This window comes from Babylonia areolata, chromosome 20 (assembly GCF_041734735.1).
Source record: "Babylonia areolata isolate BAREFJ2019XMU chromosome 20, ASM4173473v1, whole genome shotgun sequence".
NCBI lineage: Eukaryota > Metazoa > Mollusca > Gastropoda > Neogastropoda > Buccinidae > Babylonia > Babylonia areolata.
Window position 1 is genome coordinate 53,860,843 of NC_134895.1, and position 26,048 is coordinate 53,886,890.

At 39.0% G+C, this 26,048-nt stretch overlaps 1 protein-coding gene across 1 annotated transcript; it reads right to left on the minus strand.

Moving 5' to 3' along the window:
* Positions 1–976: 976 nt before the first annotated feature.
* On the minus strand, positions 977–25,169 carry LOC143294734 (uncharacterized). The gene is made up of 8 exons (XM_076606181.1): positions 25,097–25,169; positions 22,004–22,148; positions 15,126–17,882; positions 13,342–13,529; positions 5,605–7,912; positions 4,162–5,097; positions 3,602–3,790; positions 977–3,027 (listed from the first exon to the last, which is right to left on the minus strand). The coding sequence occupies exons 2-8, from the start codon at positions 22,122–22,124 to the stop codon at positions 2,978–2,980; spliced, it is 6,549 nt and encodes a 2,182-aa protein (XP_076462296.1). The 5' UTR covers positions 22,125–22,148; positions 25,097–25,169; the 3' UTR covers positions 977–2,977.
* Between the last annotated feature and the right edge of the window lie 879 nt (positions 25,170–26,048).

A 26,048-nucleotide genomic window follows, 5' to 3' on the forward strand; every position in this document is an offset into this window, starting at 1 on the left:
TCTCTCTCTCTCTCATTTTTCAGGAATAAAACACTGTCTTTCTCATTATGATGCACTTCTTTGCCGTCTTACAAAACAGTGACTACCCCATATGGTCCAAGTAAAATATGTATTTCCCCTTCTGTTGTACGAAAACAATATATCTCCTCAATTAAACCATCATTTGTCTCATACTATAGTCACTCCTGTAATATCCAGTCAAGATGGGCTGAGCCAAACTGCACTGCACAGCCTCTGCTATATACTCCGCGTTTTTAGTGCTGTGTTAACAAAAGGCCTCATTCAGCCTTCCCTGCAATGCTCAAGGGAGTCCAGAATCTTTTCACCATATGGGTCACTCTCCAAACATGGGGGCCATTAGGTGACTATGTGATAAAAAACAAAACAAAAAAACAATACATTAAAAAAAAGGCAAATGAAAACACTTTAATGAGTCTTCAGACAGGTATATATCATATCTGTTGTATGTTGCATGATTCTTTTTTTTTTTCTTTTTTTTTTAATATCTGCAGTATGTTAGTATACCATGCATTAAAAAAAAATATATATATCTGATGTCCTATGTAGTGATGTCACAAAGAGACAACTTCGCTTGAGTTATAAAGTAGTCAACTGAAGGAGTTTAATATTGAACTAATGTCCTTAATAGAAAATAATAGTTCCTGAAATGTTATTTTCCAAAGTAAACTTACACTCACATAAAAAAAAAAAGGATTTCATTTATCCTGAGAAACAGGAACATCGATACTGATCTGAATACTGGGAGATCATCTTAGAAAAACACAGAAAAGGGGAAAGGGGGGGGAGCAGCAGAGCAACTGAAAATGTGTGTGTGTGTGTGTGTGTGTGTGTGTGTGAAACGAGAGTGTGCATGTGAAAGTGCACAACTGTAACAGACCTTATGCATCAATGTTAAAACTGATTCTAACAGAAGCAACTGAACCAACCTGGTCTCTCATAATATATATATATATCTATATATATCTATATATATCAATAAATGTGTGTGTGTGTGTGTGTGTGTGTGTGTGTGTGTGTGTATATGTATGCACACACTTACAATGAATACTTTGGTACGCAAGATTTTGCATCAAACATCATGGAATCACAAAGACAAAATTGTTTTCAATAGGTTTCAAAACCTATGTATGTGTCCCTTCTCGGCAGTTAAAATATATGTCCTTATTGTGGCTGTGACTGCATTCATACAAAAAAATGAAGCTTCAAATGCTGAGTTAAGTGTCATAATCAATATAAGCTTCCTGTATTTTCGGATGTGTTGTTAAAAAAAAAAAAATTTAAATCACTGAAACAACAAAATCAGGCACAATTTTTTGTATAATTTAGAGTGCAAACATAAACTCTTAGAATAATGGTTTAGTTTTTTTTGTCTTTTATTTTCTCTGATATTTTCTGATGTTTGCAACTGGAATCTAAACAGTTAACTGATATCAACATCACCCATCTAATTACTGCCTCTGTTAAATCACCCCTTCCTCAAATTGTTTCCATAAATGTTATTGTACATAATTAAAACTAATCCAAATGAATTTTCAACAACAATAACAAAAATTTGACGGGGTAATGAGTCGAAAGCCTTCTAGAAATCCAAATCTTAGTCAAATGCATGATCACTATGAATACAAGTGAAGTTGTCAGTGGCTTCAAGTAGCCAAGTCATATTTGAGCCTATGTGTCTAAAACCATGCTGACATTCTGAGTGCAATTTAACATCATTATTGTAAGCTACTAATATATCAAGGATCACTGTTTCCAACACTGTATGTTACGCAAGCTAAACTTACAGGACAAAAGATGCCAAAGCCCACAGCAAAATTCATGAGTTTAAATGTATAATATTATCAGTAAATCCTCAGCAGGTACACAAAAATACAGTCTAGTAAACACATTCACACATTTTCATGTTTCATTACATTTCACACAAACACACAAAGCACAATACTGTTGCTGGGATCATACAGACTACTCAGAATTTATTTCAGGATTTCAAGGCATTTCCAAGGAAATATTTTTAAACATTCAATGCACAGACAAACTGAGCCAACAAAATGAGAGAAAAAAAAAGTATGTTCCTGGAAGCTGTAAGCTAACTCAATTCTATTGAACATGATCATAATTAATTGGTCAGCCATAGTAAAGTGTCATTTATAAATTAGTGATATATTCCCGTCCTAATGCGTCACGGACTTCTGCTTAAAAAATGCTCTTTTTTCCCACATGATTAGAGGCAATGTGACAAAAACAAACTGACAATGAGCAGTGTGACTCTTTTAACATCTCCAAAGTAATTTGCTTAATCTTTATAATAGTAGATATCCCCCCTTTTTTGTGAAAAACACAATTACTAATGAATCGATTTGCAATGGATTTCCAGGACATATGATCATAAATTCAGCATTTCTTGAAATCCAAGTGAATTTGATAACCCTGAAAGTGGTACTCAGATTTCAAGTAGTTTCATTGGGTTTTGTAGAGCATATGATCCTTGTGACAGAAGCTCTCAACATATCCGACATTTGACTGCCATTTTTGCCTGAAATGCAAAAACAATCAAACAAACAAACAAACAAAACGAAACAAAAAAACCCACAGCTTTTTTTGTTATGTGTATATAACTAGTGCTCATACAGTGTAATTCAAAGCTGTTGTTAAAGCTTCATAAAAAAAATAAAATTAAAAAAAGGGGGGAAAAGAAAAAAGAATTGGGGCAGTTTGTTCAGACCTAAAGTGGCACCCAGTCTGGGAGAATGACCCATCATGATGTGCTTTTTGTTGGACATGACCACCATGAGATACAACAAAGTCTGCAGAACAAATCACAGAAACACAGGACATGCAGTGCTGCCAGAGGTGTGTGAACCGACAACCAGTTGATGGTGGCCAAGTGAACACTCTCTCCCTCTTTCTGTATTTCATTTCTTGTCTTTCTGTCAATCACTGGTCAAGCAACTGCAGCTCATTTTTCCTTCGGCTTCTTCCTCTTCCCTTGCTTGGACTCTCCATCATCTGCAGCAAATACATTATTTTGTTGTTGTCGAGATATAAAAAATAAAATAAAATAAAATAAAATCCCCACAAAACATTGGAGGAAAAAAAAGTCCCCTTTCACACTAACACACGAAAATTCCATTATTCCAAGGCAGAGTCAACCAGTTTTTTCACAAAGCTGAGTAACCATTATATGACCTACTTACCTACCTAGCAACCAAAGGAACAAACATGGTTAGTGACATTGTGAGTACACTGCCTCACTGCAAAATTTGCAGTCTTATTTTTTGAGATGGGGGCAAAAACTTGCTTTCTTTCTTTTTCTTTTTTTTTTTTTTTTTTTTTTTGATTCTTAAAATATCTTTTAACATAAATTCTTCAAAGATAATTTGCAGACATCGTTGCCTGGGTGTATTTAGCAATAACAGTTCATAAAAAAACAAAAATTTTACAGAAAAAAATAAAAACCTGTCCACTAAAATTTCATTACAGTACACATTGAAATAGACCCTTTAAATGAATCCTTGTTCAGAAAAAAACAAGTTTTTTCCCCCCATATGATAAATGACGAAAAAAAGAGAATTTCACCTACTTTTTCTTTTCCTCCTTGGCGGTGGCTTTCCAGCTGTTCCGGCACTCTCTCCAACAACACTGCCGAGGCCTCCTGCCTGCTGGAACAGCATGGACGGAACCGCTGCAGGTGACGGTGCCATGTCCACAGCCCCTAGGTAGGGGGCAGCATTCCCAGGGGGGCCCTTGAAGCCCTGGCTCCCACTGAAATCTGAAAGCAAGGAGACTGCATCAGAAATGGTTTTCAAAATGTATTTAATTTGGGATACATTGTCAGTCTGCATGTGTTCAACTCCAAAAATGAGCTGGTGCCCAGTTATGCATTAAACAACAGCTGATCTAATGTCGACACACATAAAAAGTAAAGGAATTTATAACCAAATACTATTCCAATTCATATACACAGACAAAAAGTAAATTTTAACCAATGAATAATGCTTAATTAAAAAAAAAAAATCTGAATGATTACAAACCCATCTGCCCTTATGTTCTTGATAATTCACCTTAGGAAAAGCATCAAATAGTTCTAAACAAGCTTAAAACAATAAAAGAAATGCAAAAGTTACAAGAAAAAAACATTACCCATGGTGGATGGTAACGCAGGCATGGGGGATGGGACACTCTGATATGTGCCAGGGACCATTGACAGCTGAGGTGGATGCACCACCGATGGAGGTGTAGCGGCTCTGGGCATTCCCAGAGAACCCATGGGTCTCAGGCCTGGACTGTTCACATGATTGTGGCCAATGGCGTAAGATGATGACGGCAAGTTGACCTGGGGAGCAGCAGCAGAACCAGGAAACACAGGCCTGTTCACCTGGTGGTAAACGCCGTTTGGCACAGCTCCGGCTTTATCTTGGGCAGCTCTACCAGCGTCACCGAGGTTAGTAGGCCTCACTGCTGCACCACTTGGGACTGCGGACACCATGGAACTGTAGGCAATATCTGCAAGAGCATCTCTTGTCCAGCTGGCCATGGGCACACAATGGCCAGGTTTCGGCCCGCCCTGACCAGCGGCCATGGGAGGGGCACAAGCAGCAGCAGCAGGGTGTTGATGGGACACCAGTCCAGCTGACTTCACCACCTGGCCAGGCAGCAAGGAGTTGTCCGGGGTGTGCAAAGGCTTCACCAGCCTCTGCACAGACTCTGTCAGGCGTCTAGGCTGTGGCAGGCCCGGGGCATAGACGTGGTTGAGCATGTTCACATTGACTGGGGAGGAACGTTTTGCATACATGCTGGTGATGTTCGAACCCCCACCAGGCTCTGCACGTGCAACACCACTGTCACAGTCATTGCTGCTTTCCTGTTTCAGTTCTTTTCCTAACTCAGTGGCCATGATCAAGGCCCATCGTTCCTCATTATCAAAATTTTCTGTTCCATCATCTGGTGATCTTGCAAGAGGGTTGAAAAACTCCGGAGGTAAGGCATCAGCATCCTGGTTGGAAGCAAGAGCAGGCTGTTGGGAGGAAGATGAGGTAGTGGAGGCTTGCTGGGCTTGATGATTCGCTGCACTGTCTTCTGCTCACACACATCATAATCCATCATGACCAACATTATTCCACATGAAAACAACAAAGAATGCTGTCAAAGTCACACACATCATAATCCATCATGACCAACATTATTCCACATGAAAACAACAAAGAATGCTGTCAAAGTCAATTTCTGCAGGAATACCAATGTGCTTCTGATGGAAAGAGGCAGGGAAAGAAAGATCTCTAATACAAAATATACTATAAAAAAAGAGAGAGAAAGAGGGGCGGGGAGAAAGACAGGGAGACTGAGACAGGGACAAAGAGAAGAGAGCACAAACTTCTATTGGTAAACCTAGACACAATTCTCATTCAGCAATTTACAAAATAAATCAAAAAGAAATCCTTCAAATCAGTTATGCAGTTTTCAATTTCCCTGAATAACCTGTGATCGGATAAAAACACAAAAAACATGCACTGCCCTTTACTCTAAATACTGCAACTGCCAGCAGTATCAGAGCTAGCTTCACAGAGTGGAGACCCTTGCACTCACCTAGTGTTGACTCCTTGTGCATTGGTGCAGGCACAAACTGGGTCATGGCGGCATTGGGGCTGCTACTCTGCTGGCTGCTGAAAATGCTGCTTTCACATGACTGGGACCTCAAGGGTCTTGGCTGCTGGCTGGCCTGGGCTTCCTCCTGTTTCATGAGCTTCTCCACATCATCAAGCACCGAGGAACTGAACTCCAACTCTGCTTGCATATTTGGGGTCAATGAATTGGGAGGGGGAACATGGGAGGCGGGACTGGGAGAACTGAGGGAGGGAAAACTGTGGGAGAGGGGACCAAAGGAAAGGCCACTGGCTGGGGGACCAAAGTTAGTTTGAAAGCCAGACAGTCCAGACAACTGCATGTCCTGACCAGGGACAGAGACTGGACGCTGGCCTTGAGCCATTTCACTTCCACTGCTCTGAGGTCTCTGCAACTGAACAGGTGTGTTCACAGAACAGGGTGATGGGGGTGTGCTCAAGGAGGCAGAACAAGGACCTGCAGACACACCAGAGCTTAGAATTTCCTCTTTCAGCCTTCTTGTTTCCTCCACTGTGGTTAATAAACTATTCACTTCACTGTTCATAACCGCCAACTGTGCAGCTATTGAAGGGGAACCTTTCATGGGCCCTCCTGATGCTTTGGGCGATGACTGACCTGAGCTAAGTCCCAAAGGTGATCCACCCTGCTCAAGTTTGCTAGCCCGTACTGGAAGTCTTCCGGGACTTTGTTGTCTATGCCCACTAGGCAAATGAGGTGATCCTGTCCGATTTGGAAGAGATGGTGCAGGAGTGATTCCATAGTTGTTCGGAACAGACCGAGGTCTTGGGCTGCGTCCTTTCCTGTTCGCTGGTGAACTGGGTGAATGAGGCATCATCTGATTTTGTGCATGCTGCTGTCTACCATGATCATTCACCATAGTGCAGACAGACTCACTCCCTTGCTGCTTCAAGTGTTGTTGCACTCCTCCCAAGTTCTGTTGTTGATTGCCATTCTGGCTCACTGCTGTGGACAGCTGCTGCAACCCTTGACAGTTCACAGTGGGTGAACTGATTTGTTGTTTATTCACAGTGGACAGCTGCTGCATACCTTGCACTGCCATGAGCTGACATGGGACTGGTTCCTGCTTCACGACATTCAATGACGGATACGTCCCCTGCTGGCTGGATACTATGTGCTGCGATGGAGGCTGCATTCCTTGGTGTTTCTGTACCAATGTAGGCTGTGCTCCTTGACTCACCATCGATGATGGTTGCACACCTTGTTGGGTTACTGCTGACATAGAATTCTGCATTCTTTGCTGGTTCAACACAGATGGAGGTGGGAATCTTGTCTGATTCATCATGGACAGCTGAGGCAGAACATTCATCTGGTTCATCGGAGGTGGAGGATGACTGGCCTGCTGCATCACTGCTGATGGAGGTTGAACTTCCTGATTCACCGAAGAAAATGGAAGTGAACGCTGATTTCTTGCATGCATTGAAACCCTTGCCTGTATCTGGTTTCTTACAGATGGTAGCGGAAAACCACTGGTACTACTCAGAATTGAATGCAGACCAGGGGTCGTTGTATTTGACATTTGCTGCAAACCTGCGTCAGCATGTCCTTGAGACGATGGATGAGGCATGCCTGGGGCTGTGGATGCATTGGGATGATGAACCACATGGGCATTTGATACAGGGAAAGGGAGGTGACAAAGTCTTTGGCTATTTGGTACAGATGAGGGCCTAAAACGCAATTCTTGACCACTGGTTGCAAGAGACCGTGGCTGCATTCCTGGACTAGCAGGTGCTGCTAACTGGGGAAATCTGAGACTGTCACCTGGAAAAGGCTGATGAGATCCTTGATTCATAGGCATAGATCTGGGTAAGTGAGTCAGTCTTTGACTTTCAGACACAAATGTGCCACGATGCAACACCTTATCAGTAAAGGCAGCATTGTTTGGACTCTGTAACTGTTGGCTCTCAGTTCCTGAAGACAGATGACGGCGCAATTCTTGACTGTCCATGACAGAAGTAGGTGGATGCTGCAAGTGCTGACTACTGTTTACATTAGGACTGCATCCTCGCATGTTACCCTGGGAGGGTGATGCATGACCCAACTTCTGGTGATAGGCTGGAGGATGGGCATGAGGTAAACCTGGTGCAGGAGACGGCAGGTGGTGCAAACGTACACTTCCCTTACTGTCAGGACCAGACCCATTTATGGGCTGACCTGCTGATGCAGAAGTCTGTGGGAAGCCAGACATCTGGGATGGGAGCACATGCGCACCGTCAACAGCAGTAACAGGACCATTCTTCTGAACTCCAGTTATCTGAAAACATCAGTATATTACTATATATACAACATGTACTCTGACAAGTGCAGTGACCAGTCAATTCATAAATATATGCCATGGGCAGAACAGTCAATATATTCACAAAATAAAGTATTTTCTTAACAATATCTTTAATACAATGACAAAAACACACATAAAACCACTATTATTTTAGCTTCTCTGGACTGGTGAAAATGTGGAATTAGAAGTGATAAACATGTGAGCTTAATTTCGCAAAGGAAAAAGAAAATTTTCACACTTGTAATGCACCTGTTAATGAATGCTCATTGACAGAAATTTTCTTGGGCCGAATACTTTTCTTGGAGTACCAGTTTCTGCTGGTTGTGCAAGAAAAGCAAGCAAAACTAAGTGAAAAGGCCTAAATTTTCCAGATCACTAAAAACAAACATGATCTTCCCAATGATGGCCAGTTCAAACTAATCTGAGGATAAATCTCTCAGAGGATCAAATAGAGAGAGGGGGGGGGGGGGGGGGGAGGGAGAGAGAGAAAGAGAGAGAGAGAGGGAGGGAGAGAGAGAATGAATGAATGCATCTTATTCTTTATTTTCCAACGGTGAAGACATTAGCACTTTGGCCGACTTACACATCTGCCGCTGTTCTACCTAAGAGACACACAAACATATACGCATATAAATGTTGTTATACTTAATACATGTATAATGTACAAGTATAACACAACGTCAAACCGACAGACACAACATCACGCACATCTGCACAAAACGGAAGCGAGAAACACTCACACGCACGCGCGCGCACACATACACACACACACACACAAACACACACACACCCCAAGGGAAAAAACAACAAAACCCTAGCATGAATGCTACACATGAATGATTCTAGTGAAATTAACACAGAAAAGTAATGATAAAATTTAAAACACAGATGTAAGAGACATAAAAGATAGCAAATAAGGAGACGGGTAATAGAAATATGGACAGATAGCCACATGAGAAAGAGAGAGGGAGAGAGGGAGAGAGGGAGAGAGAAAGAGGAGACAGAGACAGAGAGAGAGAGAGAGAGAGAGAGAGAGAGAAATGTACAGATATGTCAGTGAGAAAAAAAAAAAAAAGTTAGGTGAGGATGGTTCACAATTTGTAATACATGTGAGTATACAGAATCGTAGACATGACCAGACTAGAGTTTGACTTCGTTAATTTATGTCCACTGTACAAACACATTCAGATCTCTGAAAACAATGTTCTATGGCATGAAATTTTATCAACTGATTGACACATTTCAACAAAGTTTCTAAGGATTGTCAGTGACAATATCATAACAGATTTTTGGTCTGGCTTTCGGCATGCATGTACTGTCCAAGTTTCAATTTGAATGTTGTGATTGAAATGCGTTCCTTGAGGTGTTTGGGGAGATTGTTCCAGCAGTGCGTGCCGGAGTATGCCAAACTGGATTTATAAAGGTCTATTCTTGGCTTGGGCAGAATAAGTGTTGCATTTCAGGAGTTAGGGTTGCGAATTTCATAGCAGGCAATGGTTTCATGTAGATAAGTAGGACAGATGGACACATAATTTTATGCGTAAGTACGCACTTATTTGATATTAGGTGCTTAGTCAAGGGAAGAGGTGCTGGCAGTTGATACTGATGACTGCATGTGTTTCGTAAAACACCACTGAGGTGTTTTACAGCACGTCTGTGTACAAAATCTAGTTTTTCCATGTGCACTTCACTGCAGTTGTCCCACACTTTTGAAACGTAATTAATTCTAGACATGTGAGAATGGAAAAAGAAATAGGAAGCCTCTGAAGAGAGAATGTGAATGTGAATTGCGAATGCGAATTATTTAATTACATATATAGACCACAGGCATAATTACAATTGCATTGGGGCTTGGTGGGAATGAGGATGAAGTAGTGGTAACAATATCTTCATTGTACACTCCAATATGAATAACAATAATCTTATCATAACATCTAGTTACATGCAACAAATAGTCCCTAGGGTAGCTTATAAGTTGTAACACATTCACTACTACCAGTAATCAAAGCTAATGCACTAATAAATATTTAATGTTTTTTGCCAGATCTTAACTGAATGGAAGATGTATTTTGCTATTGATTGAGACATCTGTTTGTACATACCATTCAAAAGAGGGCCCATAAGAACATTGATAAATGAACCTAGGAATTTTCTTCTAAGTCAGCATACAATGGGCAAACATAGATAAGATGCTATTCATCCTCGTTAACATTTTTACAAAGTGGACAAAATCTTCCCTAGGGATTCTCACAAAACCTCTCAGTATTGTTTTTCAGTGGCAACACACCAAGTCTTGTTTGTGTCAGAGCTACACTGAGACAATAAATGTTTACATGCTTGAAATAATTCCTATGTCCAAAACCATCTTGTACAGATCCATACAAATAATACCTTACCCTTTCCCTAACAGATGCTGTCCATTCTTGTAAATTCGTATCAATCAGACGTTGCTTGAACTGGGACAGAAATACCTTGTTGTTGTCAGTTCCTTGTTTCAGCCATGCTTCATAAAATACTTTTTTAGCTAGAATTTCTCTGATCCCTGTAACCCAACATTTTTTACCCTTCGCATCCAGGTTTGATTAACATAAGATATGCCTGCTTTGGTAATCTATTTTTGTTCATTTCTAACAATCTAAACCAATAGATATTTGGTCTGGCTTTTTAAATATGAATTAGTAAAGGGGTTATCATCCTAATTCTGAATAAATAAGTTTGTTGGGTGATTTAAGAGGTACACCTAGGTATCGTTTGCAGGCAAGTAGATGTACTTTTTCAATATTTTCTAAATGTTGTAAACCCCATATTTTGCTTGAGTAGATTAAAATTGGTTGAATTTTTTAATCAAAGATTTAAAAAAAATACTTTTTGAGTCATTTCTTTGCAGTTCCCAAACACACGACATAAAAGATAAAGTGCTTTTTTCGCTTTTGTCACCAAATGGCTAGTTCCAATATTTCCACTGATCATAGTTGTAAATGTAAATCCAAGATAGCGGTAGCTGTTCACAACTTCTAATTGTTCTCCATCATAAAACCATTTTTCTTTTGATCCAAGATATCCGCCCTTCCTAAATACCATTAGTTTAGTTTTATCCTTATTAACATTTAGTTTTAACCCATTACAACACATCTTAAGAGAATCAAGTTGGGCTTGTAGGCCACCTGGTGAAGTTGAAATAAGTGCCACATCATAGGCAAAAAGAATATTTCAATGTACGTAGGTAATAACTGCACACCATGAATTCCAGTGCTACTGATATGGTTGGCTAGCTGATTGATAAAAAGTGAAAAGAGAGTGGGACTAAATCCACACCCTTGTCTTACACGTACAGGACAATCGAAAAATTCTGAATATTCTCCATTGGAACGAACGCTTGGAATGAGCGCATGAAACAAGAGACTTGGCTAGCTGATTGATAAAAAGTGAAAAGAGAGTGGGACTTAATCCACACCCTTGTCTTACACCTACAGGACAATCGAAAAATTCTGAATATTCTCCATTGGAATGAACGCATGAAACAAGAGACTCATACATGGACTTCAGGCAACAAAGAATTTTCCCTTTATCCCTTCATTATGTAGAACTTGTAACAGTTTGTTATGGTGAACTGAACTGAATGTTTTTTTGAAATCAATAAAAGCTACATAAAGCTTACGGCCTTTACAACTTAAAGATTTCTGAGCTATTGAATACAAGTTGAAGATTTGATCCACTGGAGAACAATTTTGTCGGAATCCAGCTTGGTTTTCAACAATAATATTGTTTTCTTCAAACCATAAGTATAATCTCTGATTCAAAATTGATGTAAAACATTTACAGGTAGTATTTGTAAGTGAAACACCTCTATAATTATTGGGATCATCCGTGTTACCTTTTTTAAGAATTGGAAACACAACAGCTTTGGACCACTCCTTTGGATAAACACCACTGTCAAGTATTTTATTAAACAACATCATAAAGTTAATAACAGCTTGTCCACCTGCTTTGAGCATCTCCCCAACAATACCATCCATACCACTTGCTTTGCCACATCTGATTTGCTTTATTGCCTTTTCAACTTCTTGGTATATAATTACTTGGTTTAAAACATGATCTTCGTCATCGACACTACTATCTGGTCGTTTCACTATCTGTACACCTTTCATTATCAGTATCACTAAAGAGCATTTGGAAATGCTCAAACCATTTCTGCATTGTTATGTTCTTGCTAGTTATTGATTTAATTTTTAATCCTAGCTTTTTCAGATCATCCCCAAATAAAGCCGATGTATTAATATTTTGACTCAGCCTTTCCGCTGTTTAACGCCGGAAATCTTGCTTTTTTTTTCTTTTTAGTAGTTTCCTTTAATATACTTTCCTACTTTCTACATACTGCAATCTTCTCTCTTGACAAGTGAACTGTTCACAAACTTTATAACTGCTACCTCAAATATACGATGATCTTTTGTTCCAGCCTGAACCATGTTCTACCCTTTTAATATCTCCGATACTCACGCAATAATCTTCAACATTCTTCCTTAGCCTGTCTGTACTCTTCATCAAATCATTCAGACCTTGGGGCCCACTTCTCTAGGAACACTCTTTTTTCATACACTCACCAGCCCTAGTTAAAAACTGAGTAAACAATGTTAATGCTGTGTTTAACATCTTTATTAATTTGTTCTGTTGCTTCCTTCAGTGCTGCCAGACCTTATTCATCGAAAAGTTTGTCTTTATATGCAGATTCTTTTTCTTTATCCCAAACTAATTTTATTTTTCAGTTAGATTTTGTTGACAGTCCGTAACTTTGTATGCAATGTCATTTGTACAGGTAAATGATCCAAGTCTACTCATTCTTTTATCGTTAATTCTATATTTATAAAATGCAAGCATAAGCTACATGACATCAAAAAATAGTCAGTAACACTTGAACCATTCTGAGATACATATGTACACCCGTAGTTACAGTTCCAGTTTAACAGACCATTTACAATGAGATAATCTGTGGTTTTACACAGTTCAATCAACTGATCTCCAAACAAGTCTTCAGACTTTCTTGCAAATGCGTTTTTATCAGTAGAAATGTCCACATTCATTTGCTCAAAATTATCATCATCATCAATGTCTTCGTAATGCAAAGACATGATACACTCCTCTGTCACCTCAATACTATAACCATCTTTTGAGTGTTTCTAAAAGGCAGAATCATATGGCTGTACATATGCTGAAATAAACATAACATTAATATTGCTCCCAAACATTTCTTTTGACAATTTTAACACAACCACACCAAATAAACTTGTACATCTATGTAGTTTTTGGTGTGTTTTTTTTTAAAAACAAGTATTCTGGCCATTCTTGAACATATTTTAAAACAAATAGATTCCTCAGATAGAAAGAAACTTCAGTTATAGGTGACCAACCTGCTGACTGGTGTTGACAGCAGCAGAATTCTTCATGGTCAACTGATGGTTGCTGGCCATGACAGAAGAGGCCGGCAAGGACAACTCCAACTCCTGAGCAGCATGTGTCATCTGGTGGGCTGGAGGGGTGGAGGTTTCAGGGTGCTGGTGCCTGTACTGCACACTGTCTGCTGGTACAGCTTTGTCACCTGCAAACCACTTCCATGCATTACTCACTGCAGTGAAGTTCAGTGTAAGTTTGACCCTGATCTTTTTCACAATGAGGAATGAGATGTCCTCCATTATGTAACTATCAAATCACAATTTTACTAAATATCACAGCCCTGTTTATCCCATTTCAATGTTCAGCATAGTTTAGGATGTACCATAGCAAACTTGTCACCAAAGGAGAACCTTTTTTAAAACCACTCTGCATCAAATCACAAATACATTTTTAATCCAAATGGAAATATGTGCAATCACAGGCTTGTTAAAAACACACACATATGCAATATGATAAGGCACCCCATAAAAAGAAATTAACACAAAAATAAATAAAGTAACAATTTTGAAAATCCACACCTGTTGATATACATACTAAAACAACCCCCCCCCTCCCACACACAGTAACAGTCTAACAGACACACACACACAAACCCAAACAAATGGGTACATCTGAAAATTTCCTTTGTAACTACATCGTCTTCTTGCCTCAATCTGTTTCAGTCAAAATGTCTATTTAAGTGTTGCTGACTGTGCCATTAATGACTGTGACTGTAAGTGTACATTTCTCCCAAGGCCAAATTGATCAAGTATCTCAAGGAATATATGGATAAGTTACAACTAATCAGAAAGTATAATTTCATAAACATCTCTACTCTACTCTCCAGACTTCAACATTTGATTTATCCACCAAATATATATGAGAAAAGCTAAAGAATGAGCCTTAAAGCAATCACTGAAAGTATGTAACTATGATAATAGGCTTAAAGTTAACAAGACGCAAGCAAAAAGTCAAATGTCAAGAAAAGAAATTTCATATGGAAAATATGAGACCCTTTTTTTTTTCTCTAGTCCAACTCTCTATCTAAATTAAAACTCAACATTAACTGTAAATTTAGCTTTCTTAGCCGTATCATATACTTACATAAGGACTACTTCACAAGACTGTGAAGGGGTGGTATTGGTATTTTTAACTGTTAGCATTTGAAATGCTATGATAAACTCATGCCTCATGTGCAATTGACAAATAAACATGACAAAGAACCAACATGGGGAAGGGGGTTTCAGGCAATATCCATAGTTTGTGAGATGATAGCAAACAATAAAAATTTTAATGGATATCAAGGATGACAGCCACTACAATAACACAGACTTCTATTGTTTTAAACGCTTATCTATTAAAAAAAAAAAAAAAAAAAAAAATTAAAAAGGAAAAAAGTCAACAACAAAAAAAGATCATGTGCCAATTTTGAAGAAACTGACAATATTGTTACAGAATAAAAAATATATGCTCAACAGATTATCAAAACAAAATACAGCGCCCACTTGCTCTTCCCACACACACTGTATTACTATTAGTTCCCCACACCAGAACGCCCACCCTCCTCCCTTCCCCCCCAATTAGACACAACCCATATAATATACTGTATTGTGCATGTCAAGAAAAAAAAGAAAAGCAGGAGGAAAAAAAAAGTCTGAACACACACATACATGCATGTAGATGTACACACACACACAAACCTCAAGCAAACAGATGGATTCAAATTCCATGGAACATATCAAAGAGACAATGTAGAACTTACTCAGTGACAATGTGGCATCAGCTGTGCTGGCTCTGATAACATCCTTGCTGTATGGGTGAGCAGAGCGAGCGGTCATCTGCACACAGCCGACTGTCACAACACATGGTTCTTTCTTGATAGTCTCCTTGCACACTGTCGCGATCTTCTTTTCACTGCCGCAGAGGCTAGCCGAGGATTCACTGACGGCCATGCTCAGCTGAAAGTCTCCATCACCAACTTCCGAAGGAGTTGTGTCATCTGAACGTTCTGACAAACTCCCAATACCCGAGTCATGCTGGTCAACTTTGCTATTAGCATCCAGCAATGAAGACGGCCCAGTGACACCATCTGTCTGGCTGACAGGACTGTGGTTGGAGTTCTCATCTCCATCAGACAAAAGTCGGCTGCTGCCTGAAGGGCTGTTGGTGGCCATGTTCGTGCCATTGTCTCCAGTACAAGGTGCTGCACAAACATTTGGTACTGAGGCTGTGTTGAGCATTTTGAGAGAATCGGTTCCAGCCTGGAGAGCACTAGAAGTGATCGGAGTCTGGTGATTACCACTGACATGATTTGCAACCAATCCCGGTGCTTTTGTTGCCAGTTTTCTGTTTGTCACTGCTGGGTTACTGTTTGTTTCTTGAGACACGGATTCAAACCCTACAGCATTTAGTCCCAGTCTGAGCCCCAGTCGACCATCCTGACCAGCAGGCATGTGATGGGGCCCTGCTTTTGATGGCACTGCCTGTGCCTGGTGGTTCACAGAGTAATGATGACTTGGGGAAGATACAAAAGGCGAGGATTGGAGGGCAGTCAAACTAACAGGGCCATCAACAGACACAGAGTTGCTTGCCACAGTATGATAGGTATGCTGAGGCCTTACAACTGAAGTCTGTGACTGCAACTGACTAGAGTTCACTGATGCGTACATGTGTGCAGAGGCACAGACAGGCACATGAGAAGTTATTGGGTTTACTCTGCTGGCAAACTGCATTACAGGGGAATGATGCACCATGCCATCTGTAGTCATTGTTGCACTCTGTGACCGTTGAGACAAAGATAAGGTGGCAGCAGTTCTTCGCTGCTCCTCACTGAAGGTGCGAGACACAGCAACACCTGCTTGATTCCTATCTGCCTCTAAACATACTCCATTATTGTAACCCCCATTCCCTATGTGTCCTGTAAATACAACAGTGTCTGGTGTTGATAGGAAAGTTTCAGCTCTTTCAATCTGCGCTGAAGAAGAGACTGGAGAAGAATGTTGCTCTCTCACTGGACTGAGATCAGAGACAAGATTTCTTGGCTCCATAATACCAGTGCGAGGATTGATGAGCGATTCTCCTTCTTCAACATGATTCTGAGCCTGAGATGCTGAAGCAGGACTGGCTGCTGAAGGCATTCTGTCCCGGATTTCTTCATACTGTGAATTTAAGTTACGAGTCATTCCAGGTGGGATATGCTGGTTTATCACTGCACAACGATCAGCTACTGGTTGTGCTTGAAAGGAATTGTGATTCTGCGACTGGTTGTTATCCATGCTTAGATCAGGAGAGCTTGAAACAATCGTCTGCTTTTCTATTCGGCGACGCCTGGCCCTTTTTTTCTTGGGTTTCTCATCTGCAACCTCATCTCCCTTGACCTCGTGAAGGGGCTTTGTCTGTAGCAGGTTGGTCAACAATGGACTTGCACCTGATTTCTTTCCTTTCCGACCACTGCTGTTTGCTTTAACTGCTCCTTTCTTCTCTGGGTAAGGAGGAGGAGGGCGCAGGCTATCCATACTGTCCCCTATAGCGGCTGTCTGGGGCAATGCAGAAGTTTGACTGGGTGGTTGTTGATGCATATGCATCATTTGTTGCGAATGGAGATTTTTCATAAGCTGAGGAGATGGGTAACGAATCGGTTGCTGCTGAGGGTTTCGCTGAAAGGAGTGTTGTGAGAACATCGGTCTGCCAAGTGCAGGTTGAATGAATGTGGCCTGTTGATGGACTGGGTGGAAGCGATGAGCAAGATATTGCTCAGGGGGCTGCTGCTGCTGCTGCTGCTGTGGGGTAAACTGAAGATGCTGCTGCAGATTGTAACTCTGTGACTGCAGCTCAGAGGGGTGACGAGCAAAAAGTGGATGTGTAGTCTGACAATCAACTGTACTCATCCCAGAAACAAGCTGCACCTGATTGCTTCCACTGACTGTGGGTGGGAAACAGTCTGATGTCATAGTACCTTTTAAGTTTTGAGGAAATTGTGAGACTGCAGTAATTCCAGGTAACCCTAAGGCAGCAGGGGTTTCTTTGCTATTCAAACTATTGCAAGTATTTTCTTTTACAGATGTTCGTCTACTAGTATCTAGACTGGTGCCTGCAGATGACAATCCTGATGCTGAGGATGGAGCAAGAATGGAACTGATGCCTTGTTTCAGGTATTCTTCTATACCCTTGCAGCTCGCCTCCATGCTGGTTCCTGGGGAACCATGATCATCTGATGAACTGAGGGGCCTGGCAGCACCAGAACTTTCTGCCACAGAGGCCGGTGGCTCTGAACCGCCAAACTGCCCAGCATCTTCAGTGTTGATGAGGACTTCTGCACGCTGGTTGTTGCTTGTTGCCATTGTCAGCGACACAAGATTATCGCCTTGTATCTGGACTCCCAGGACACCGATAGTACGCAACGTGGGGTTGCCTTGCTCCGCCAGCTCTTTCAGGCGCAGGGCAGCAGTCTTTGGTATCTTGAACGTCACCCGCACACTGTTCCATGGCTCTATTTTCTTCAAGAACAGCTTCTTTTCATCTATAACAGACATTAACAGACAAGCTTTTAATATTCAACAGCCAAAATGTCTTTGGTGACACATGTGAATGCTTTCACATAAATCTGTTAAAGTCCACATTATATTTTCACGGAATCAGCCATGATTCATACTTTATTACATTAACACAGTATTATACATGATTCATACTTTTCACAGTCATAATACAAAACTTATGAGTAGGCATGAACCATGGATGTAGAAGGTATGTCTTGGAATTGATGATTTTCATTTGTAGATTTTTGTGTGTGTTTAATTTGGAGTAAAACATTTATCAAAGCACAAAAAGAATTGTGATAATACATTTTTCATAAATTTTAATAATTGCACATGTGAAGTTATCAACTACTAAACTAGAGATTAAAAATAAAATTGCCATTCTTGACAGTAGACTGCGAGTTTACATGCTGTATCATAAATGTATCATTGTTATCTTGCAGACAAAATCAATATTTTGGACTCAATTGTGTAAACAAAGTGAGTCTACGTTTTAACCCAGTGTTCGGTTTGTGTGTGTGTGTGTGTGTGCGCGCGCGTCCGTGGTAAATTTTAACACTGCCATTTTCTCTGGAAACGCTTTGTCTGCCAATACCAAATCTGGCTTAAACATAGTATGAAAAAAATCTCCACAGTCTCCCAAATTAAGCCTCCCGAATTAAGCCGTATTTACGAAACATTATCGGTTATTTTGTTGATATAACCGAAAATTCTAAAAACTGCTTCCCACAGAGTTAAGCCAACTAGAAGGTAAGTTGTGTTCGAAGATGACGATCTCATTTTTCTTGTTCACAATTAAAAGGAAAGAAACTAATTCTGGACAGACCACATACACGGATACAGTGATACTAACTACACCATCGATGTGTTTACTGCATATAAATATTCTAAAGTGGACACTGCATTAACTGGAATGAACATACAAGAAAAACTGAAGTGAAACGATCATTTCTTTCAGCCCATTGTAGACTGGTTCGTCAGTGCAGACCTAGAGTTCTACCACATGTTGCGGTGGGCTTGAAGCAATGGCAAAGTCTCATTTATTGCCGAAATAAAAGAATAATCGAGATATAATAAAACAAAACAAAAAAAACAACATGATTTAAATGGCGTATTTTGTCCATTAAATTCACATCTATCTGTCACACGAAGAAGAAACTGTCAATTTTGCTTTAACTATTAAATTCAGTCAAATGATGTCAGATGCACTGCAACATTGGGGATTAGTCTGCTTGCTTCAGAACTGAACATGCATGGTTTGATCCCGCTCGCATGCAGTTTTTTTCTCTGTGTGTGTGTGTGTGTGTGTGCGTGCGTGCGTGCGTGCGCGTGCGTGCGTGTGTGTGCGTGCGTGTGTGTGTTGTGTGTGTGTTTTAATAATTTTTATCTTCCAAGCTTATCTTATAAAGTTATATATCATATTTAATACAGAACACTTTTCAAATTTTTTAGATCTCTTCTTTTTTCTCATCCTCCTGATTCCTTTATTGGATAAAGCACGAAGCACAAGTGAGTCTTGAAGGCTTTGCCTCTTATTTATTTTGTAAGCCACAAATACTGATTTATATCATACATATATATATTCAAGCAACATTGGTTTCAATTGTGAATCAGTAGTTAGCATTATTCTGATACCAAATGTCACTGTTACAAATCTAATGCCCACATAGTGTCTGGGTGTTTTTAAAATCTATATCTGAAAATGTGCATCTCTGGTGGGTTCTATCAACTGTCTTCACTATCACGTGGTGTGGTTTATTCCCACACACCAATATACACTTCGATTAACCTGATTTGATAGGCTGATGTCTTCTAACAAAAAAACAACAAAAAAACCCACACATTTAAAAAACAACAACAACAAAGAAACAAACAAACAAAAAAAAGGGGGGGAAAAAGAGCAAGACTTTCAGTACTGAATGTCATAAATTATATTAACCAGGGCATCAGGAAATTAATTTTCTCATTTTTGTTTTTTGTATAGACTACTAATAGAGTGTTTTGACAACTGTAATGCTGTAGCAATATTGTCCCTAACACAAGACACTTACATTTTCAGTTTTTGTTTTGGAAACAGCATCATTTCATGAACAATACAATTTTGTTTTCTTTTTTATTTTTATCCATTTTGCTCTTTTCCACTAAAAATATTAATATTTGGCAAATGTGTTAAACTCTTCTGTCTTTCTTTTCTTCAAATTATGGTATGTATATATATATATTTTTAAATTGTCAAACACATCACTGTTCAGGACAAGCTCTTTGCCTACACTGTTTCTGCCTTATGGTCGCACCTCTGACTTCTTATAACTTCATTTTTGCCTTAGATATTTGCAGGGCCCTTGATGCAAACTTTACATGGATAAAAGTAAAACAATAACACATATTTCTTAGTTTCAGCTTTTGAAAATATAGGAAAAGAAACATTACAAATTCAAAATCTGTTTCAAAATGTTTTATTTTGTCTGACTTTATGATGTTTTTCTTTTGGTGGTTTTTTTTTTGTACAATTCGAGTAACTATTGTGATTTTCAGCCTATAACACAGGCACTACTTTTATTTTTTACTAAAATCTAACCCTGTGTCTTATAGGCTGTATGCGCCCTATATGTGTCTGAAAACTAAATTCTGACCAGCAAATGGACCTGACACAACAAACTCAATACATAACATCGCTGATCACAACGAACGCTCACAATCAAGCAGCAACAGTCTTACCATTGTTTGAACAGACATGGTTCATGTTCACCATAGAATCAAACTGAAAGCGAATCATATACTACACAAAATTTCAAGTGAATATGATCGCAGTTCTCCCTTAGGCCATGAAAAATTAACAGTATCTGAGTTGGGGATAAACATGGTGTAAAAATAGAAGTCGGAAGTGAACTGATTGTTTTTCAAAAGCAGAACGCAAAACAAAATGACAGACAGGACTGAAAAGCAGTGCTAGCAAAATGGATTCTGATTTTACAAACTAATGAACTGGGGCCCTACAACAGTGTACATTTTAACTTAAGACTGTAAAATTGTATTTAAAAAAGCATGCAAAAAAAAACAAACAAAAAAAATCAATAAAGCAGCAAATAAAAGAACAAACACAGTAACAGAGCCAAGTCAACAAACAGAAGACAACAAATCCCATTCCTATCCAGCTTTCAGAAGATGACGTCACTATGCGCAAAACGGTATCTGCTGTCAGCAGAAAGAAAATTGAGGACTTTCACTTTATCAGTTTATGGCAGGGGCAGCTTATCAGATGTGTGCACCTTATCCGAGTTCAAAATAAATTTTATCTTTAAATTCAGGGGGTGCACCTTATGCACTGCAGCACCTTGTAAGCCAAAAAATGTGGTATTATATCTATTTTGACTGTATTCATAGAAACAATGTAAATACTTTTCAATGTACAGTTTCAGTCCTTAACACTAACAATAAAAATTTTTTTCATGATCTGTTAAGTTATGAACAGTATATGGAACTCAAGTTAACAATGTAGACATGTTCACATCAAAATGGTATTATTCCAGAATATGTTTGTGTTCACTTCATATAAACAACATCTGTGTAATAACTTCCAGGGCATTTTTTTTAACTGTTTAAAAATGTGTTTTATAAAAAAATAAAATAATAATAATATATAAAGTTTTAATCATGTCAATTTTTCCTCATGCAAGCAAAAGGAGAATATAAAGGACACCAAATCAGCTGATAGTACATGAATTATAATCATACATGATACAAATAGGAGGAGTTTGTATTATACTCCATGTTTGGTGATGCATATTACTTTATGCAGTAATAAATATTATTGTATAAACTATAGACTAATAATAGAGAGAGAGGGAGAGACAGAGAGAGGGAGAGACAGAGGGAGAGACAGAGAGAGGGAGAGACAGAGAGAGAGAAAGACAGAAAATGTGTGTGTGTGTATGAGAAACAACATATGTGTGTGAGAGAATTAATTTGAATTAATTACAAAATATATACGTTCACTGTTTGTGAAATTGTTTTTTTGTACATAATTCATTGACTCACTTCAAACAATGTTTGGTAATTAAAAAAGCAATAAAACAATAGAGCAAATGGTATACATGCAGCATACCTTTTAGAAGCAAATTTTCAAGCTTTTCTGTAAAAATGCGCAGTCGGTCTTGGAGGCCAGGGTCATCATAATTGCCCTCACACGTGACCACTGTCTCGATGTAGTCCTCTTGAGGACCCATTGCAGACCTCCATCCACCTTACACCTGTAAAAAGAAAAAACTGAAAACTGCATTAAAGCCATACACCTGACCAAAGACAATACTTTTTCAGTTGCTCAATCTCATATCAAGTGATGCACCTCTGTCCAGCTGCTTACACTATACTTAATTTAAGAGTCCATTTATCTCTTGGACAAAAGTTTTATCATTGACACAAATATTTAAAGTATATACTGTGTTATCTTTTTAACACCAATAAGAGAGGCAAGCCTTCATAACCTTAGTTTAAAATAAGAAAAAAAAAGGGGGGGGGGGGGGGGGGGAGGATACTCCCCTCAATTTCTTTTATAAACTGTTACTCAACCACTGTGCAGTATCAGTATCAACAGCTCTAGCAGGCATCACTGCATTTGGAAAAATCCATATACACTACACCACATCTGCCAAGCAGATGCCTGACCAGCAGCGTAACCCAACGCGCTCAACCACAGCAACTAGATGCTGGCATTATATGTCTACTTGGTAGGCATTTATCCCATGCCCTGACTCTGGAAACATTCAACAAGTCTCTAAAGCCACATGCTTTTGTAAGGATCTTTCATTTAGTTGCTCAACAGTTCAGTCAATTGTGTCAAAAATATAAAATCAGCAGAGCTTAGGTTTCATGTCAGTCACTAGTCACTGACACCTTAATTTTCTCCTGCATCTCTGGGCTGCAACACCCATGTTCACTTGTAAAGCTCTATAAAGGTATAAGTGGGTATTCACATGTATAACTATTTTTATTCTGCCATGTAGGCTGCCATTTACCCATATGCTAAGCATATTTTTGTTTCCATAACCAACAGAATGCTGACAGGGATTACAAGATCTTTAACAATAACATAGTATCTGATCTTTTGCATGCGTCTTCACACATGCTGAACTGGGAGATCAGAAAAATCTCCATCCTTCACCCATTAAATGCACCTTAACAAGGGATCAAACGCAGGAAATTTGGGTGCAAATTACATCTCTAGCCATTCAGCCACTGCACCCTTCATACAATCTTTAAATAACTAATCAATCATTCTGTGTCACAAAAAGTCAAATATTTTACTGATTTTTCTGAAATTTGGTCATGCCAATTTGGCTTAAATACCTTTGTTTTCATTTTCATTTCTGAGTTATTATTACAATGAATTTTCCTTTTAATTTCTAAGTTATTACAAGAATGAAAGAAAATAATGAAAATGGGCACTGATATCTGCACTGGTTGGCCATGGAAGCTTTTACAATGTTGTGTAATGATCGAGTAGCCTCAGACTGAGTGCCACAAACAGGATTTTCAGTTCAGTCAAGTGCATGTCTGAAAAAGTAGAAAATGGGACCCAGCTCGATAAACACACAATACATCCTTTCCATTTTCAAAGTGACACGGATGCATATACATTACACGTTATCAAAAGCTCTGACATATGCATACAGTCAACAAAAACTGTATCATTACACATACTCTACACATGTGAGCCACAAATAACTTGGTAACTAAAATAAAGCAAACAATCACTATTCTTCATACAAGAAAACCATTAACATGCTAGCTGAATATGAAACAGCTGAACAGGTACCGCACTGGCAGTGAACCATGGAAGACAAAGGATGCTTAGCCACAGACTAATTTTAATGATTTCACTTATATTACATATACATAGGGTAATATTTTTTTCCATCAGCCTTGAAATCTGAGACCTCTGCACTCAACCAATGCAGTTTAATCAGGTGCACATGCAACTGCTACAAGCAACTCAGCAGTCAATGAACACAAAAAATTATTTATTATGAACAAGAAATTAATAAATAAATGCAGGTAGCAAGATTTCACAAGGTGAAATAGTTTTGGTGTCTCTTAAAAAAAATAATAAAATAAAACAAACTGCTTAAGTAAAAAGAAATGACACAAAACCCACAGAAAATAGTTCAAATTTCAATAATGTGATGCAGAAACTCCGGATACTTGATACTTATCTATGAAAATTCCTGATCTACTCTGCCAAATAAACAGATTTAGAGGATTTGAATTTTAATGAACAAGTTTGACTAAACCAATGCTGAGCATAAGAGATGAAACAAAGCAAGAATCAGAGCAGATGACATGTAAACATCATAAAAAGGCTAACACATCAACTGGATCAGGTTAAGTTCTTGAAATCAAAGTACAGTCCATGTTTGCAATTATATCTTTTATAATACTGTTTTTCAGACAAACTGTGTCAAAAAAAAGAAACAAGTTCATAATTCACAGAACTGTTTACAACTTGTTTGTATCTGTGTAAGTTACAGTGCTGATTGTGGATGATTAATCAAACATGACTCGCCAGTGATATTCTGATGTTTTAAATCGACATAATAACACATATGTACTGTGGGTCTCTACAGTACAGCCCTGTTGACCGCATGTGCACCTCACTCTGATTCGCACTGAAAGCCATAATAGCTGACGAAAAACGGTTTCTTTTCTTCCTTGAAAGAGATTTGCAATAATCTCGAATAGTCACTATTTTACCTGAAAAACACAATCCAGATATTTCATTCTATATTCTGCATCTTGGTCCGCAGTCCGCTTTAGGCAGTTCAAGCCCAAATAAATAAGCCGAACAGAGAAAATCCGACGGCCATGTTGGTATTGGTGGAGTGAAAATTTATTTTATCGGTCACTCAACAAAACCCGATAAGAGACAGGCACACAGGTTAATAAGTATTTGAGCTCTGATTATGCTCTTCTAGCACATTTGTTCACATACAAATATATACATAGACAAAAAATAACTGAGAAATTCGGCGATCTCAAGACTCATTGGGATCGCGGATTGTAACAAAATCGGGGCGATTTCACTCCATTCTGATGTAAATGAATCTGTCACTCGTGATCCAACTTAGCAATGAAACGGCAAAAGGATACAATATTTGTAAATGATATTTCGTTTGATTGATTTCTATATGTGTCAGCTTACCTGCATAGTTGTTAAATTGTTGTTTAAGTAGTCCATGTAGTACATACGACATGCAACAACAACAAGAGCCGCCATTTGCAATGACATACATACGCATGCGCAATAAGCTATGGCATTCTGGGAGAATATGTCGGTATTGTGGCGCGAGAGACAGCTTTTCGACACTGGCATTGAAGACCGACTATAGGTCTCTTACTTACTTTTAGTCTAAACTTAGTTTTTCTTAACAATATGCGATTGAGAAAAGGTTTAGCAAATATGAACAGAACCACAAACAATGCGGTTATGGCGAACAAGGCAAAATCACATCGACCTGCTGTCACTGAACATATACACTAGTATCTCATTCAGACTGATTCAAGTATCTTTGGACTGAACGACACGAAATGTTTCCTGGTACACAAGTACACTTGCTAATTAATACACTTTGCCTTCTTTTTAGTTTTCAAAAATAGGCTCATCTTTCATAAGGGCCATAGACCTATTGGTTCGTACATGTGAACTCTCAGTTTTCGTCAGTCATGTAGTTCGCTACAGCCGGCACCCAGCAGTGACCGATCAATATATATGTATATATATAATTCTTTTACTGTACTCTTTCCCTCTTCTCATACAGCCTCACATTTTCTATATATTGTTTATATAATTCTTTTAAGGACCTGACACCTTACTGAACTGCCATCGCAAACAGGTCAACTTTAGCTGGCTACATTGGCCTCAGTACTTTTAAGTTACTGATGAACACCTTCTGACGGTTTTCAAGTTTTTTTTTTTTTTTTTTTGTTTTTTGTTTTTGTTTTTGGGTGGGGGTTTGACGGGAGCACTGAATAGCTGAGTGGTTAAAGCATTGGACTGGCTTTCAATCTGAGGGTCTCTGGTTCGAATCGGCTTCGAGTCGGCCGGTAACCGTGGCCGGGGCGTCAGTCTGGTGCGGGTTAAAGGGTGGAGACTA

Coding starts and splice junctions, on each gene's coding strand:
- LOC143294734 (XM_076606181.1), bottom strand. CDS start 22,124: ATGGGTCCTCAAGAGGACTACATCGAGACAGTGGTCACGTGTGAGGGC. Junction 5,098..5,604: donor GCACAAGGAGTCAACACTAG/GTGAGTGCAAGG, acceptor GTGTGTGAGCAG/AAGACAGTGCAGCGAATCAT. Junction 3,791..4,161: donor TGCGTTACCATCCACCATGG/GTAATGTTTTTT, acceptor CCTTGCTTTCAG/ATTTCAGTGGGAGCCAGGGC.